The sequence below is a fragment of the Pelodiscus sinensis genome, chromosome 7 (genome assembly GCF_049634645.1).
Source record: "Pelodiscus sinensis isolate JC-2024 chromosome 7, ASM4963464v1, whole genome shotgun sequence".
Lineage (NCBI taxonomy): Eukaryota > Metazoa > Chordata > Testudines > Trionychidae > Pelodiscus > Pelodiscus sinensis.
In genome coordinates this window covers 41025551-41044357 of record NC_134717.1, presented here as the reverse complement: position 1 = coordinate 41044357, position 18807 = coordinate 41025551, and the positions used below count along the sequence as shown (strand labels likewise).

At 47.8% G+C, this 18807-nt stretch overlaps 1 protein-coding gene across 3 annotated transcripts in view; it reads left to right on the top strand.

The window, feature by feature from the left end:
* The first annotated feature begins 497 nt into the window (after positions 1-497).
* Positions 498-18807, top strand: part of TLK1 (tousled like kinase 1) — a 152424-nt gene continuing 134114 nt past the window's right edge. The window contains exon 1 of one of the 3 annotated variants that reach the window (XM_075933612.1): positions 498-994. In XM_075933612.1, the coding sequence (XP_075789727.1) occupies positions 850-994 (145 nt within the window). In that variant the 5' untranslated portion in view covers positions 498-849. The remainder of the gene's footprint in view (positions 995-18807) is intronic. The other 2 variants (XM_075933614.1, XM_075933613.1) reach the window with 2 other exon arrangements.

Genomic DNA, 18807 nt, shown 5'->3' with positions numbered 1-18807 from the left:
GGGTCAGGGTACCGGGCGGGGGTGTCGGGCGGGCTGTTGGGTGGGGCAGGGTACCGGGCAGGGCGCTGGGGGCGGGGGTGTCGGGCGGGCTGTTGGGTGGGGCAGGGTACCGGGCAGGGCGCTGGGGGCGGGGGTGTCGGGAGGGCTGTTGGGGGGGGTCAGGGTACCGGGCAGGGCGCTGGGGGCGGGGGTGTCGGGCGGGCTGTTGGGGGGGGCAGGGTACCGGGCAGGGCGCTGGGGGTGTCGGGCGGGCTGTTGGGGGGGGGCAGGGTACCGGGCAGGGCGCTGGGGGTGTCGGGCGGGCTGTTGGGGGGGGCAGGGTACCGGGCAGGGCGCTGGGGGCGGGGGTGTCGGGCGGGCTGTTGGGGGGGGGCAGGGTACCGGACGGGGTGTCGGGCGGGCAGCGGGGGGCCCGGGGCGGCGGCGCAGCGGGCAGGGTGGCGTGCGGGGTGAGCGCGGAGCTGGCCAGGCCGGCGGGGCAGGTGTACGTGCGGTCCCCCGGCCCGGCGCGCTGGAGGTGCGCGGCGCTCGCTGGCGGTGGTGTTTGCGCATGACCCCTCCCCGCTCCCTCCCCCCCTCCCGGCGGCGGAGGTTAGCCTGAGCCTCAGACACAGGCGGCTGCTCGGCGGCGGCCGCGGCGACGCAGTGCAGAGGTGCGGGCAGGTTGCGCCGGCCCTGAGCCCTGTCTCCTTCGCGCCCCGCCTGCCTCCGGAGCCCTCTCCCCGCAGCGGCCTCCTCTCCCCGGTGTCGGGCCGGCCCCCCGGCCATGAGCGCGGCGCTGGGTGTCCCCCCGCCGCGCCGCCTCCCCCGCCGCCCCCGGCGGCTGCCGGGCTCCAGGAAAGTAGCTTGATGAGTGTCCAAAGTAGCAGTGGAAGTTTGGAGGGGCCGCCATCTTGGTCCCGGCTCTCCACGTCCCCACCGAGCCTGCAGGGCTGCTCCGCGGCGGCGGCCTCCCTGCTGCACAGCGCGCCGCCCGGCAAGCCGCCCAAGGAAGGTAAATAGCGCGCTCCGTGCCCACGGCGCTGCGAGGGGGGCCCGGTCTTCGGGGAGGGGCCCAGCCGCCGCCGCTGCCGGAGGCCAGTCCCAGGCTCGTAGGGCCGGGTGCGCGGTGAATGGGGGTGAGGGCAGGCGGGAGACTTGTGCTCAATGCAGGGGTATTTCCCTTCAGCACAGCGGGGACCCCCAGATCCTGCCGTGGGGGACCCTCCCTTCCCCTGAGGGGCAATCGGGAGACACCCCATCTGGAAATCCAGCAATTTCACCCCGTCTCTGTTTGTTAGTAGTAAAAGCGGCTTCCTAGTCTCTCCACCCCCTTCCTTTTCCAGGGCTACGGAGGAGAATTGATTAATGTTTGTTCATTTCCCTGACAATCTTTATAGCAAGAATCCTCAGCCTCTTCTAATTTTTTATCCCTTCTCTGTGATTTTTATGGCGGAGGCTTGCATCTTCTGTTCTTTTTCTTTCCAAATTTTATTTTCCACCACGCATTTCAAAAGTAAAAGTGATTTGTTGGGTGTATTGGGTGAATGTGGCGGTTGTTGCTTAATGGAAAGGGTCGGGTCCTTTTGGCATCATGGAGGTGGAGTAGAAAAAGAGACCGAGATCAAGGAATGTGTTCCCATCGGGGAGGAAACACTTCTCTGAGCAGCTAATTTGGAGGACAGAAGTGACACGACACCTTAAAACCACCAGAGAATGATTGCAACTTTCTCCTTTCCTCCATCACATCTTAGATGATAATATTTTTCTCCTCCCTCCCCTGCTCCTCCCCTCTTGTGTTACACCGACAGTGAGAGCAGGGTGTTGTGGGTGTTTGCAGGGAATATCTGTATGAAGGTTATGTGCAAACAAGTCTCTTCTTATGCTGTTCCAGTTATTGTCCATTTTTCTTCCTTGCATTGAAATACATTGCCACAAGATGTAGCAATTATACAGCTAGTGGAATGCTCAGTGCTTTTTAACTAAAATGACTGCTTGCTGTATACCAGTTGTTGCTCGAGAACTTTTATACCCACATGCATATATTTGTAAAGGGGAAATTATGCATGTTAAGCAGTTGTATAATTTGACTTGGATATCTTATTGAGTATCGAAGACCTCAATATTGGGTGCTTCTGCTCTCTTGTGTAGAGAACACTGGTTGCCATGCTGAAAACTTTCAAACTTAAAATAAGCTAATAAGGGCTTAGAGAAAAGTAGGATAGCTTTATTTAGAGGATACTTGTGCAGTACTACAAAAGTTGAAGTGCAAGTTTTTATCAGTGAACAATTTAAAGACTTGACAATACATTCAGCCCCTTGAAATGTGTAAGTGTGTGTCCTCAATCTCCATGCTTTTAGTTGTTAGACTTGCATCATTCCTTGTGACTTTTGCACATGCTCCTGGATCTGAGACTGGCATTATTACTTTCCAGAAGATATAGGGAAAGGTTGGGTATATGGCATATGTTAAAGATGCCAAATAAAGTAGCAAGCATTTTGTACTCTTGCCCCCCTCCTGGGTGAATTCTTCAATAAGAGAAGATAGTGGCATGTGTGTGTGTTTTTATATATATAATGTGTGTGTGTGTGTGTGTGTGTGTGTGTGTGTATATATATATATATATATTTATTTATTTAAGTTTGCACTGGGTTTACCAGCATTAGAACTGTGCGTACTTTCGGATTCAGTTATTCACCTGTCATTATTGGGATACTTGGTACATACATCTTAAATTATTATTGCAGCTTTCTGTTTTTAATTGTTATGTTGCTCACTCTAACAAAAAGTGCTGCTTGAGTAGTCCTGACAGAAACAATACATTGAGGCATCATTTTATATTAATGTTTATCGTTTTAAAACTGGTTAACAATTTATTTTTTCTGTCTATAGTAATTTAGGTTGTGTAGTTCAGAGGTTGAAGACCAAACCACAAAATCTGCTGTGTGATTCAGAATGACACTGTACTTATAGTCTATATTAATACAATTTATTCATTGCTTTTGCTTCTTCATGATTGTGGGGCCACTGGACATTTTCCATTTGAAAAGCGTGTGAGATAAAAGCAGTCTTTGGTTTTTTTTTTTTTCCTCTTCCCATTGGCATTAACACTACACTTCACACTAATGCAAAGGAAACTTGCATGTTAGAAGAATCTCACACCAAGGAAATACGTCCCATAAATAAAAATTATAGTTTTTCATATCTTTTTTCAAACAATATACCTTTTTGCCACTTCTGATGCATCTGTACACTGTTTTATAGTGCTAGATATTGCTATGTATTATAGTAACGTGTATGTGAGACAGTTGACAAAATAGATGTGGGAGCTGTACAAGATGCGCCCTCAAGAATATAGAAAAAAATATTATTTTGCGTAATTTGAGATATAGTATTTGATTAAGTAACTAAAGCTTGGGCCAGAATACATAAACCAGTACAGATTTAAGGCTGCAATCACCTTAAATTTGTAAATTTCTTGTTTATCTTCAATGCTGTTGCTATGACTAGTGGTTTTTTAGAGTGTGTTTTTGGTTGGAACACTATTCTGTGCCATTTAGGTATGTAGGAGGAAGACCCTTTGTGTAGTTTACGGCCTACAAGTTATGCAGAGGCTGAGGATGATTGGGTGTATTTGAATACGTTATAATTGCTCATTTTCTTGTGTATCATACATCTGTTACTTTAGTACTTCCCAAATGTTGCTGGTGGTAGGGAAAACTTGAATAAAAACCAAAAGGCCAGAATTTGCTCTATATTAATGGTATAAATGTGTTGTATATCTGAAAGTCACCAACATTACTGAGTAAACTTTAGGGATGTAAAAGGTTAACTGGTTAGCATTAGGGTTACCATTAACTGGACCTTAACTGTTAACGCCAATGGCTGTCGGGACCCAAGGCCTAGCCATGTTAAGTCAGCTGGCAGAACTCCAGCACATAATTGCTAGTTAGAGAGAAATGTAAGTAATATGTATTCATTCGATACAACTTTTCAAATACTTAGACTTTTGAGGAGTTCCTATAAAAATACCGACAGACTTTGACAATATTTTTTTTTCCTTACCAGTTTCTTGATTAATATTAACACTTATTTGTGTTTATGTAGCATCCATATGGTGTTAGGTGCTTTTTGTACAAATATGAAAACTCAGTCCTTGCCCTGCAGAGTATCCAATCTGAGCAGTGCTCCCAGATGCAGGTTTGCCTATGCCATGCTTCTATGCATAGTCTGATGGTCATAGTGATTCCTTGTACAAATTATATTTTAAATACATGTGTACTTGGGAAACTTTCAGGCTTTTTTCGTGTTATCATTACTTGTGTGAAATGTAGAACATTTGTTACCAGATTTGCCCAATACTCTGGGGTATGCTCATTTATTAGGGTTATTCTTATGGGCAAGGCTCGACAAATAATGCAATCTACTCGCCCATAGCAAGTAGATTGAAACCCTGAAGAGCTGGGTTTGGGCGATCTGCGCATGCGCAGATCGCCGGACAGCACGGTTGGCGAGCAGGGCTCACTGCGGTTCGGCGAGCCCTGCTTATGGGACTAGGGAGAGGTTAACAATTCTATCTGTGTGCTGCTTGTGCTCTCATATGGAGCTGAATTCTCCCTGCTACCAAATCCCCCTCCCACCGGAGCTCTCCTGCAGAAACTAGGTTCCTCAGGATGGGGTTCTTCCCACCTTAGCAACACACACAGACACTCACACCCACTAACAGAGCACGACTGAGAGGACTGGGTAATCAGCACTCCCGAGCTGACCCCTCGTATTTCCCTGGACTCAGCAGGTTGGCTTTAACAGCTATGCCACGCTGCACCCTCATGTGCCTTTGGACTCAGTGGGCTGGATTAAACAGCATTTTAAGCTGCCATCCTCATAAGCCCCCAAGTTCAGCCCCCCCATCCCCACTTTCACACCACAATCATTCACTGGTAAACCACACGATGAGCAAACCCCACAGGATTTTGGGCACTACAGGATCTTTAGCTTGGGTACGAGAAGTGTTGTTGCAGAGTGAATGGAAAAGCCAAAACAACACGCCTTGAGGAAGAGTGAGCGAAAGAGAAAGAAAGAGAGAGAGAAGCAACCAGCTTAACAATGAAAGTTATTTATTTCTGGGTAGTGAATATATATATAGCCAAACACACAAAACAGTTACAATATTAAATCTAAATTGAAACTGATTACAACTGTTAGGGCTAGCTAAACATAACAGTTTACATAGGGCAGAGTCAGGAGGCTATGCTTGGTGTGGGGGGGGAGGGAAGAGTGAGAACGAGCAAACCCACCACTCTGTGGAGCTTGCACTGATCGGGTTTCCCACATGGTGATGGGAGCTGGGGGTCCAGAGGGCAAGAGACAAGCAGAACAGAACCCCCAGCATGATCAGATAGGAGATGAAGAAGTCTCAATAGAACTGATGTAGTTTAAATCCAAGAATCAGAACAGTTTTTCTTGGGCAAGGGTAGGAGTTTTTATAGGAATAGGACAATAGTTCGAAGAGAACACTGGATTTGTTTATGTATAAACAGACAAGACAATAGAGACTGATCACACCTGGTTATGGGTGATGTTCCTTGAGGGAGCTCACAATGTAACTAGGCAGTTTCAGTATTTTGGATGTCAATAGGATCCGTTACTAGAATTGGTTTGATAATGACTAATTTGGGTGTGAGCAGGCCTGGGTTCATTAGCATCTGGAGCAGAGATTTCCCATCAGGCAATGCTTCTCTGCATTTGGTATCCCATAGTTCAGTGCAGTTCCTGCTTTGGAAGAGCTGGTCTCCATTGTGTATGACAGTGGTCCCCAACCTTTATGGGCTCCCGGGCGCCCGGGGGCGGGGCCACACTCGCGCCGGGGGCGGGGCTGCGCGTCCTGGGGCACGCCAGGGCCGGGGCCGCCCGAGCCCCTTGTGCCGTGGGCCCGGCACCGGCGCCGCGCGCCCGCATGTGCCCCACGGCTGGGGCCGCCCGAGTGCCGCGCACCAGGCGCTGGTGAGTGTCGCATGCCTGGGGCCGGCGCCTCCAGTGCGCCGGGGGTGGGGCCAGCCCGGGTTGTCGGCGGGCGCCTACAAATGCCCCAGCGGGCGCCATGGCGCCCACGGGCACCGCGTTGGGGACCACTGGTGTATGATAATGGAGATGTCTCTCTGTGCTATCTTCCATGCAGATGAGGCTGGGGTGTTTCCTTAACTCTATCACCCTTGTCTGAAGTAGTTTAGGTGTGTCCTCCCCGGCCTTTTCATTGATTTGTCTTTGATTCTAGCAGAGGCCTGGGAACGGGGGATGGTTTTCCATGAATGTTACTGTCAGTCCCCGTAATACACGAGGTTCGAAGGGATGCCGGAAAGGATGAGACCGCAACTGGGGGTTTCAAAAAGCACAAACTGATTTTATTTTGATGGCGCCAGACAATCATCAGAACAAAAATTAAACAGATTGCCAGACAACACAAAACAATTCCCTGAGGCTTTTCTAAATCACAATAATTTCCAATAACTGCCCAGGGGTTAGGAACAGTTGAATTAACACTGGTATTGTCCATAGGGCTGATTATTTACACAACTTTATACAAGGAAACAGTAAAAAACCTAAACCACAACTATTTATAAACTAACTTAGTAACTTTTTAGCCACTGTCACTTGGCAAGCAATAAGGACAACTAAAAAATCAATTAGGATAGGGATGATGGTGGGGGGGGGGGGTGTATTATACCAGTTCTGGAGACAGCAGGAACACAAGTACCAGTCACACGCTCATAAACTGTCTCCACTCGGGTCGACCAACTCGGAGTACGCTTAGTAAGACTCAAGAGCGGGGGGTGCAAGGCATCTGGGTGATCAGGCCAGGCGTTCACTCAGTGCGAATCCCCAGTGAGAGAGGGGCTGCCTGCCTGTTTTATTGCCTGTGAACTTATCACCCCATAGGTTGGTTTTTGCTGCAGTGGGTGGAGTAGCAGGCCTGAGCACCAGTCAGCCCATTAGCTGATCTGTTACTGCAATGGGTGGAGCGAGCAGGGGAAGATTATTAATTTACATGCCCTTATATGGAAAACACTCCACCTCACAGACAGAGCCCCCTATACCAACCTCAGAGGTATTACAGGCTATGGCTCCCTGCGACGGGCAGCCATTCCTGATGTTTTGCCTTGGACAGTTACTCCCTAGCTCTCTAAGAGCACAGGGCTGATAGGTAACACTTAACAATTGCAAATTAGTTACAGGTAGATCCATAGAAAGTCCACCGTCTCTTGTCATTTCTTTACATCTAGTGGGAGATGAGGAGTTTTGAATTCTTCTTTGAGTGATTACTCATGTTCATTCGTGTGTGTGTGTGTGTGTGTGTGTGTGTGTGTGTGTGTGTGTGTGTGTGTGTGTGTGTGTGTGCGCGCGAACTGTGTGCACAATTGTTGGAAGCTTTTTCCCTAGAGGTACCTGTTGGGTTGGCTGTACTGCCCCTTGTGGTGATGCCTCATGATGTCGTATATATATCCCTGCCAACCTGACTCCCGCTTCAGTTCCTTCTTTCTGCCTGTGATGGTCATTGGAGCTTCTGCTTTCTTGCTTCTCAAGTAGTTTAGTTCCTAGCATAGTGTTCTTTTTTGGTTTTGTTGTGAAGATTAGTTGTTTGTTGGAGTTACTTAGGGTAGTTAGTTGGGGTGTGTGCCTCTCCTATTGTTCATGTTCCTGGGGCATGTAATGGCCCCAGGGTTTCAAGCAGTGTGGTAAGTGTGGCAAGCATATGCCCAGAGGGATCCTCACACTGCCTGCTGAAAGTGTCTTGGAGAGGGTCAACTGCCAGATAAATGTAGTATCTGGAGGGGGGATTAAGCCGCAAATCAGAAATGAGAGGGACTGGCGGCTTAAACTGATTCTTGTGGAGTCAGTACTTAGGCCTTAGCTAGCCTCTTCAATGCCATTGGTGTGCCACATGCTGGTCTTGGTGCATGAAACTTCAATTCTGCGCCCTGAAGAGTGGCATAGGCACTTTTCCCCAGCGCAGCAGTCAGGCTGTTCTTCATCACTGGCTGAGCCTATGCCAGGTACCACCCTGTCACTCCCTCTATGGACTCTAGGACCCACCAAGACCTACTCAGGCATGTGGCCCAAGGTAAATCTCCTGGCAGAAGAGTTTAGCTCTATTGTAGACATTCTTTTGCCTGAGGATTCAGCAAGGGTGGCCCTGCCTCTGATGAAGTCGATTCAGATGACTGCTAAGGAACTCTGGTGGACCCCTACCTCTCTTGCATGTATGGCCAAGGAGAAGCGCTACTTTGTGTCACAGAGGGGGTGCTAGCACGTGTACACTCACCTTCGGACAGGCTCATTGGTAGTGGATGTGGTTAATCAATTAGAGCGTATGGGACAGCCTGGTCCAGCCCCGAAAAAGAAGGATGCCAAGATGCTGCACTTATTCAGGCACAAAGTCGATTAAACTAGGGTAGTTCAGCTGCACGTCTTAAACCAGCAGGCGCTATTCAGTCAGTATGCATTTAACTAAGACGGCCTTGAAGGTGGCTTTGGATTCTGTGGACTTGTCACCGTGCACAATGGCCACGACCATAATGATAACAGCGTATCTTATAACTGCACGTGTCTGGCCTCCTGGTGGAGCTGCAGCGCACAATTCAGGACCTGCTGTTCAATGGGACAGGTCTGTTTGCAGAAAAGACAGACTGCTGTATGCACAGCCTCAAGGACTCCAGGGTTACCCTGAAGTCTTTGGGTATCCACACTCCGGCACCTCAGAGCTGCTAATTTAGGCTACATCAGCTGTCCCACTTCAATCCTGGTCCCCTACACAGGATCAGGGACTGCACAGGGGCTGATGCAACAACAGGAGGCGAGGGCCTCACCATTTCTCTTCTGCTCAAGGGCAGGACCCCTCCAAACTATTGCTGGGACCCAAACCTAACTTTTGAAATTTTCCCCATGAGGGCGGAGCACTAGAGCCTATCTCGAATCCATCTCCTGCGTTTGGGAACAGTCTATCCCAATTCTACCATGTTTGGGCCCAGATTACCTAAATCTGCTGGGTCCTGAGCATAGTGGGAGTGGGACATTCTATTCAGTTCTGTACACTCCTCTACTCCTCGCCACCTTACCTATCCCTCTCACAAGCAACTCCTTATCCAGGAGGTGAAGTCGCTTGATATGGGGGTGATAGAGGCGGTTCTGCAGGAGTTCAGGAGCAGAGATTTTTACTCCCTATACTTCCTTATCCCAAAGGCTGGGGGGGGGGGAGGGGGGTGAGGGCAGGAGTCTGCGCCCTATACAGGATCTCATATGAAAGCTCAAGTTTCGCATGGTGTCCCTGACCTCTGTTGTCCCCTCACTGGATCCAGGGGACTGGGACATCACCCTCGATCTCATGGATGTGTGCTTCCATTTGTCTTATCCTGTCCCATCAGCGTTTCCTCTATTTTTGTGGTGGCAGACTAGCATTACCAGTTCATGGTGCTGCTCTTTGTCTTGGCCACTGCACCTTGGCTATTTACAGAATGCTTGGTGGTGGTGGCCTCTTTCCTGTGCAGGAACTGGGTGCAGAACTTCCCATGCCTGGACGACTGGCAAGTCGTGGGAGCAGGTGCTCAGGCACATGGAACTGGCCAAGGCTACGTTCTCCCACTTGGTTCTGATCCTCAGTGTGCTGAAATGCACATTCATTCCCACACAAAGAATCAAGTTAATTGGGGCCCTTCTTGACTCTGTCCAGGTAATAGCTTCCCTGCCTGAGTTTCAATTCCAGGCAATGGCAAGCCTCATCTCTGTGCTACAGCAATGCCTGACTATGATGGTGTACAACTGCATGAGGCTCTTCGGGCACATAGCCGCCTACATCTATGTCCTGTGCCATGCCCACCTACACCCACTTTAAGTGTGGCTGGATTTGGTGTTCAAGGCTTCCAGGGATCATCTTGTCTGTGTGGTCACCGTACAACTGGTGACCCTGCAATCCTTCAACTGGTGGACTCCGTCCCAGATAGCATATACGGGAGGCTCCTTGTGGGCTCGCAGCCAGAAAGCACTCTGGTAACGGACACCTTGGACACAGGGTGAGGGATGCTCCTACACGACTTGCGAACACAAGGTCTAGTTCAGAAATGCCATTTCGTATTGATATCCAGGAACTCAGGGCAGTCTGGCTGGCTTGCCAGGCATTCCAGCCACACCTTGTGGATTGCCTCAGCTGATCTTTTCAATTCCTTAAGTGGTCCATCAGGGCAGAAGTAGCTCTCTCCATCTTTCAAAGGTAGGGTCATTCTCAGGTGGACCTTTTTATGATCCACCTAAACAGGAAGTGCCCACAGTTTTGCTCCTTTCGGGGCCACAGCTGGTGGAGGGTCCCTGCTGGATGCTTTCTACCTGTTGTGGATGGACCAATACCTGTATGTCTTGCCCCCAATGCTGTTAGTACCCAGGGTGGTCCTCAAAAATTTGACAGGACAAAGCAGCAGTGATAGTGATAGCACCAGTATGGCAAGGGAACACTGGTTCACCACACTGCTGTTCCTGTTGTTGACCAGGCCCATGATGCTTCTCTAGTTCCTGACTTGTTGATGCAATAGTTCAGTTGGCTATGCCATCAGAACCTGCCATTGCTCCACCTCACGATGTGGAAGCTCCATGGTTAAACAGTCTTGAACTCCAGTGCTCAGACTCAGTCAGGGAAATCTTAATGGGCAGCTGTAAGCTCTCTACTAGGGCTACTTATCTCACCAAATGGAAGTGTTTCTCCTTGTGGTGCCTTGATAAGGGTGCAGCCCTCCCCCGCAGGCCATGGTTCCCTTGTTTCTGGACTACCTCCTTCACCTCAAACAACAGGATTTGGCTGTCTCATCTATTAAAGTACACCTGGTGGCTGTCTTAGCTTTCCGCCCAGGTTTGGGAGTGAAGCCTGGTCTTATCGGTTAATGCTCACAGTTACACACAGGCTTTCAGTAAATGTTATGTTGAACCGTGTGACCGCTCCCCTTCACCTGCCTGTGGTGAGGTGGGCTTGGCTGGGCTGGAGTGGGGGGTGTCCGTTGGGGGCCCATGCTGGTGCGCTGATTAATTGCTTACCCGGTAAGCATCACTCACTAAGGGTGATATTTCTCAGGAAGCCTTTTATATCCCTAGTTGCTAAACAACTAGTTTTGTTTTTCTCTCTCTGCCAAGAAGTAGTAAACTCACTTCTTTGTAGGCACTCTCTTCTAGCATTACTAGTGACTAGGGATGTAAAATTTTGATTTGGCTAATCGAATAATCAATGCGATTTGATAAGGGCACCTCTGTCCTGGGGCTGTTGCTATGCCTCAAATGTGAAACAATGCTGGGTGGAAGATGGGGCCAGCAGTCTTCCGCTGTCTCCGTGATTGAGTCCCCAGTGGACCCTTGTTTCCATGTGGCACTGCTGCTTTGAAATAGAGCTTGGCATCAGGCTCCACGTGGTGTTTCAAAGTGGCAGCGCTGCATGGAGCAAGGGTCAGCGAGGGAGTCCCCAGCTGACCCCGGGCTCCACGCAGCGCTGCCGCTTTGAAATGCCACATGCAGCCTGGGCCAGCTGGGGACTCCCAGATGGCCCTGGACTGCATGTGGCATTTCAGAATGGCAGCGATGCCTGGGGCCTGGCCCGAGGCTTCATGTGGCACTGCTGCTTTGAAGCCCCCCTTCTCTTCCTGCCTTCCTTTGCTGCCTCTTTCTGATTGAGGCAGCAAGGGGGTGGAGAGTGACTAGTCAACCATCTGATTAGTATTTGCTTATCGGCTAGATGACTTGTTCACATTCCTACTAGTGACATCATTTTGAAATTCAGTTAGACCCAGGTCATCTTAACTAGTTGCAAAATACTATTATAGATGCTCTTGGGAAAGAAAAACAATACAAAAGTTCCTTCATATTCATAGATTCCAAGCTAGAAGGGACCATTGTGATCATCTAGTATTCTAGTGTGACTTGTGTAACATGGGCCATAGAACTTCCCCAAAATAATTCCTAGAGTGTATCTACAGTGCTGAAAGCAAGCTCTGCAGTAGCTGACTGCTTGAAAAAGGAGCAAGAGAATGTGGACGATGTCAGGCTTGAAGATCCCATGATCTCTTTAAATTATTGATAATAATGCAAACCACTAGCTTGTTCCATTACCCCCAAACTAAGGCTTACAGTTCTCAAGTACTTACCGGATTACACAGTGTGCTTCTCACTTCAATTTTTCATTGCTTGACCAGCGGGGCAGTGGCGGTATGGAGTGGGAACAGATCAAGTTTTCATTATAATCCTAATTTTTGGCTCCACTTTAAAATCTATGGACAAATGAATATCAGCTTCAACACTAGCAGGTTAGTTCTCAAATAGAATCATAGAATACTAGGACTGGAAGGGACCTCGAGAGGTCATCGAGTCCAGTCCCCTGCCCTCATGGTAGGACCAAATACTGTCTAGACCAGTGGTTCTCAAACTTTTTGGCATCACACCCCCCCTTTTTGATTTTTGAAAAACCCTCCCAGCCCCTCTTCCCCCCAAAATAGCAGCAAAACTTGTTGAGCAAAAAAAAAAGAGGAAAAAAGGAGCTGAACAAGGCAGCAAAACTTGATGGGGGGGAGGAGACTGGGTCGCCTTGCGCCCCCCTCCCCTGGAATTTCTTCATGCCCCCCCAGAGGGGGACACCCCCCAGTTTGGGAACCCATGGTCTAGACCAGGGGTTCCCAATCTTTTTCGGTCTTCATATCCTGTTGGCTTTTAGTAAACTTTCCTGTACCCCCTATTCAATATGAAAGGAAATAAATTCTAGACTCTAGAATCCACAACTTTTTTCACTAACACTACTACTTTTGGAATATTTCAATTAGGATAATCTAGTTATTTAGCAAATATTCCCTGTACCCCCTTGACAAGCTTCTTGTACCCCCTGGGGGTAAGCGTACCCCAGGTTGGGAACCCCTGGTCTAGACCATCCCTGATAGACATTTATCTAACCTACTCCTAAATATCTCCAGAGATGGGGACTCTACAACCTCCCTGGGTAATTTATTCCAGTGTTTAACCACCCTGACAGTTAGAAACTTTTTCCTAATGTCCAACCTAAACCTCCCTTGCAGCAGTTTAAGCCCATTGCTTCTTGTTCTATCCTCAGAGGCCAAGATGAACAAGTTTTCTCCCTCCTTCTTATGACACCCTTTTAGATACCTGATAACAGCTATCATGTCCCCTTTCAGTCTTCTCTTTTCTAAACTAAACAAACCCAGTTCTTTCAGCCTTCCTTCATAGGTCATGTTCTCTAGACCTTTAATCATTCTTGTTGCTCTTCTCTGGACCCTCTCCAATTTCTCCACATCTTTCTTGAAATGCGGTGCCCAGAACTGGACACACTACTCCAATTGAGGCCTAATTAGCACAGAGTAGAGCGGAAAAATGACTTCTCCTGTCTTGCTCTGTCAGCCGACGGTCAGGGCAGTGAGTCCCTTATGACCGGCTGAAGTTCTTTTAAATTGTGCTTGGTTCTGTTACACAACTGAAGGAGTCAGGTTAAAGCTTAAACAGTTACTATTTTATTGTTACAGGGTAAACTTAGTTGTTAAATGCTACTGCTGTGTTACAGATAACACAGCCACTACAAAGGACAGGACAGAAATTAGACTAATAAGTCACTTACAGGTACCATGAAACCCTTTTGGTTCTCTGAGCTCTTATTAAATGCATGCAAAATAGACATCTAGCAGGTATATATTCTCACCCCTGAGTTCCAGACTTGGTGTGGCCAGTGTCTTTCTCTCAATCCTTCGGGAAGAAGTAGGGCGAGGTTGGGCGTCCCACAGACCTCGGGAGACAATCAATACCTGCCAGCAGGTATAGATGATTGGAGCTCAAATGGGGTGGGCTACTGAACCTCTTTTATATCCCTTGGGTCATGTAGGCTTCTTCCTGGTCTCAAGTGGCCAATTAGGAAAAATGGCTTTGAACACCAAGTTTCCCACGAAGGGTGCAAAGCATAATTTACACCTGGGAAAATGCAGACAATGGGCACCTCTGGTATGTGATGGGTGAAGATTCCTCTCCTGGGACAGTGCAGGCATGTCAAATACTGGTACTAGCCATCAGGACGACGGGAGGCCCTGGGTCTCAGCTAGCACATTTACTGTCTGGTTTCTGTTTATGGTAGAGTCAGGGACAGGCAGCACACCTGCGTTCCTAGGACATCAAAGGCTGACTGCCTTTCTCTTGCTCTCTGCGGGGGGACGGAAACCAAGATGGGGTTCGTGTCTGGCTACATGCTCACAGTACACCTGTTAATGCATCCCAGAATCATGTTTGCTTTTTTTGTAACAGCATCACACTGCTGGCGCATATTCAGCTTGTGGTCCTCTATAACCTTAAATCCCTTTCTGCCGTACTCCTTCCCAGGTAGTCGCTTCCCATTCTTTGTGTGAAACTGATTGTTCCTTCCTAAGTGGAGCACTTTGCATTTGTCTTTATTAAACTTCATCCTGTTTACCTCTGGACAAATTGGAGAAATGGTCTGATCATTTTTAATTATGACCATATCCTCCAAATTAGTCACAACCCATCCCAGCTTGGTATCATCTGCAAACTTAATAAGAATACTTTCTATGCCAATATCTAAATCGTTGATGAAGATATTGAACAGAGCCGCTCCCAAAACAGACCCCTGCGGAACCCCACTTGTTATACCTTTCCAGCAGGATTGTGAACCGTTAATAACTACTCTCTGTGTACGGTTATCCAGCCAGTTATGCACCCACCTTATAGTAGCCCCATCTAAGTTGTATTTGCGTAGTTTATTGATAAGAATATCATGCGAGACCGTATCAAATGCCTTACTAACGTCTAGGTATACCACATCCACCGCTTCTCCCTTATCCACAAGACTCGTTATCCTATTAAAGAAAGCTATCAGATTGGTTTGACATGATTTGTTCCCTACAAATCCATGCTGGCTGTTCCCTATCACCTTGCCACCTTCCAAGTGTTTACAGATGATTTCCTTAATTACTTGCTCCATTATCTTCCCTGGCACAGAAGTTAAACTAACTGGTCTGTTGTTTCCTGGGTTGTTCTTATTTCCTTTTTTATAAATGGGTGCTGTATTTGCCCTTTTCCAGTCTTCTGGAATCTCTCCTGTCTTCCACAATTTTCCAAAGATTATAGCTAGAGGCTCAGACTTTTTTTTTTGCAAGATTTTTGCAAAACTTAATATGAATTGGAAAAGGGGATTCCTGTATTAATGTTCCCTAAAATACAAGAATTTACCAGAATTGAGAAGTTTTTTCTACATCACAGCAAAACATACGTCCGTACACAGACACAGGAAGCACTTAGTTTATTGAACTGTCCTAGCTGAGGTCTCTTGCTCAGAAACAAAATTGTTAGTTGACTGGAATCAAAGTAAAAAAAAATTAGTACCTTTTTTTGTTTGTAATATTTATCTGGAAAGTTGGCTCCCAATAGTGTGGTGTGAGATCTTCTAAACAACAAAGTAGGTTTTTTTAAGCTAGCCTCCTCCTCTCCCCCTTTTTTTGGTAGAGATTAAGCTTGAAATATAATTCAGTTTTGGAAGGGCTGTCAGTAGAAAATTAGATTTAGACTAAGAGATCAGAGGGCCAGTCCATCACAACCTGTGCACCTAATGAGCTCTATAGGAGAGGGAACCCCCAAGAAACCTTAGGAGGCTTGTTGCCTGTTTTCTCCCCTCTCTCCCATCCTGGCCCAAACTCTAATTGGGGCTCATTAAATGTGAGGAGAGTTACTTATCCCCCTTAAATCCCATTGCATTTTACTACTTGCTAATTCCTGAGCAGCCTATTAAAATTCAAGAGGGGACCCTCAGGGTACTTAAGTAGGGAATCTTCAGCTTTCTGTTCCTCTTCCACCTACCAAATACGTAATATGGGATCCAAGGTGAAGAGGATATTGACTAGCCCCTTCTTAGGCATATGGGCATTTGTTACATCTCAATATCCCCCCCTCTTAATGGGAGCTTAAAAAGATTTGAGAAATGGAGCACCATAGTGCTCCTAAGATTGAAAACATATGGGACCAGGACTATGAGCCTTTTAATAGGTGAGGTGGGTAAATGAGTATGTTAAAAGCGTCTGGGTGTTTGAGGTTCCTAATGAGCCTGTAAGGCTATGAAATATGAGGTCTGAGATGCTCTTAAAGAGTCTCAAAAAACTTTCAGAGGGAAGGCTGGAAGCTGATGAGATTGAAGACCCAACTAAGGCCAGTGAAAAGAGTCTGATGGAACTGGGAATGGGAAATCTCATTCACGCCTACTTTGGGCTTACTGTGAAGAAAGGAAGAATATGGAAGAAGTTTCTTACCGTGGGTGACCCCATTCACAGGGGTGGATTACCTGACCATATCTTCCTGCTTCTGCAGGCTTCCAACTTCTCGTCAGATATACTTTTTCCCCCTGTTCTCTGCGCATTTGGAGGAAAGCACTGAGACTTCAGATTTTAGTAATTAAAATGAGGGCTACAATTTTATGTCCTTTCTGTAGGAAATGAGCCTCTGTCTTAAGTTGAGTATCTTGAGTACTTATGGTTTTGTTAACCTTAGGTTTTTGCCAAATAGATCGCCCCCCACAGTATATAGATGGAGACTTTGATTATTATTTAGTACTAGATGATTTACCTGGCATTGCTTGGGTTCTTAACTCAATTTTTGCTTTGGAAAATAAAATGCAAATGTACATGCTTCATTTAAACAATTGCTCTAGGCTGGGACTAGAGATGAGAAATTCAGTATGCAGGCTGCCCTGGAGAGACAGGACTACCGCAGCCCTCTCCCACTGCACCAACTTGAGGCCAGGTGAGAAGCATTCCTCCATGGCTACTTCAGCTCCAGTGGGCAAAACATGTCCCCTGGCTGGGACAGGTCCAGGTTCATCTGCCCCCCGGCACTCCCCAACCAGAGTGAACAGTGCAGCAAACTGTGAACTGTTTCCTCTCTCCCTGATGAAGGGAAACAGCCAGCTGTCTTCCCCTATGAATTGGGGGAGGGGGAGAAGGGGAGAGCTTCAACCCCCTCCTTCCCCCAATGGTGCTGGGGGGTAGTGGTAAGTTTCGGGCTGGGACAGTCCTGGATAGGGATGTTAAAATGCAGTTAATCGACTAGTCAATGGAATTTCCATCGACTAGTCGATAGGCACTTCTACATTCGTCCTTTGAAATATACAAGAGCCCCGCTGCCTCCACGTTTCAAAGGGGAAGCTGTGGAACCCAGGGTCAGCTGGGGACTCCCCAGCTGATCCTGGGTTCCCCGTGGCATTTCCCCAGAACCTGGAGTCAGCTGAGGACATCCTACCGTTTCACAAAGCTGAGTCAGCTGAGGATATCCTACCGTTTCACAAAGAAAAACCAGTTTCTTGCTATTTCAACCAGAAAGGGCATTGTCTCAACGACTTGACTACTTGCATCCTGCTTCAAAGACATTTTAACAGAAGACTTCAAAGAGAAACCTCTGAACTGTCATTCATGCTTTAAATTGACACTTTACGACTGGGCCTCAACAAAGATGCTAATTATCTTGCCCATTACAAAGATAGCTTCCCCAATTATCACCTCTAATATCATTAGCTCACAGACATTAACCGTCCCCCTTCATCCCTCCTTTGTTCTGAAATTTGATTTGTCCTTTTTATGTGTGTTCACTTTTTGTTGATTGTATCCTTTTGGTATATATGGTCATGCCAATTTTCTTCCACAATTTGATCTGAGGAAGTGGATCTGGCCCACGAAAGCCCATCACCTAATAAACCATCTTGTTAGTCTTTAAAGTGCTGCATAGTCCTGTCTTTTGTTTCATCATTGGTATGAGTGAATGTTCTTTCAAAAATGCTAATTTTACCAGTACACACGCAAACTTTAGAAAAACCTGGAAAATTCATAATTAAGATTAAATTTACAAAAACCCAAATCATTCCTGTAAGTATGGAAGTTCATAGTGAAGGGAACCAAGTTATGTTAATCCTGCTTCGTTTTGATTTTGTTACTATTTTTCCTTCTTTGCACGTAGAGCATAAAAAATGTGCAGTATAAAACACTGCACTCTGTAACTTTGATACTGTTTTTATTATACAGCAACTAACTAAAATCTAGCACATCTCTCTCTATATATACTTTTTTTCCCCCTGTGGGACAAAAGAGTGGCATCATCATGTTGCTCTGCCTTCACGTAGGCAAAGCCACCTGGCAGCCCAGCCTGGACAGATGCTGCCTCCCAAGGGTCCTGCCTGCTCAGCTCTGGCCACGGCCTTTTGGGCAGCCTGTCCCTTGGCCCAGGGGCTGCTTTGGCTGGTGCGAGGCCCACTCACACTGGGAATGGGGGCAGGCTCCCATGCCTTGGGGCACCATGTCTTGTTCCACAGTGACACCACTGTTGTTCTTGGCGCTCACGGGCTTCTGGGCTAGCAGGCTCAGGAGAAGCGTTAGGTGCAGGGTGAGGCCCCTCACATCCCTGCCTACTGCCCATCCTCTATCGCACCCTGAGTGGCCGTGTTCTGAGCCCAACTCTGAGCTGCCCTGGTGAGACCCAAGCCCAGACTGGCTCCCTCCCGCTCAGCCATGTGCAGGGTTGCAGCAGTGAGCGGTACTTCCGCAAGTTGGTTGAGCAGGCACCTGGCAGCTCTTACCTGAGCGGCCCAGGCCCCCTTTGCCTGGCATGGCAGCCTTGCCCTCCCTACTCCCCTGTGCAGCTGGAGCACTAGTGCTGGCTTCCCACTGTTTGAGGAGGGAGTGGGGGTGGAGAGAGAGCCCTGAGCCTTGCTGCGCAGGGAAGAAGCACTTCCTCTGCTGGGCTGGGGAAACAGCAGTGTTTGA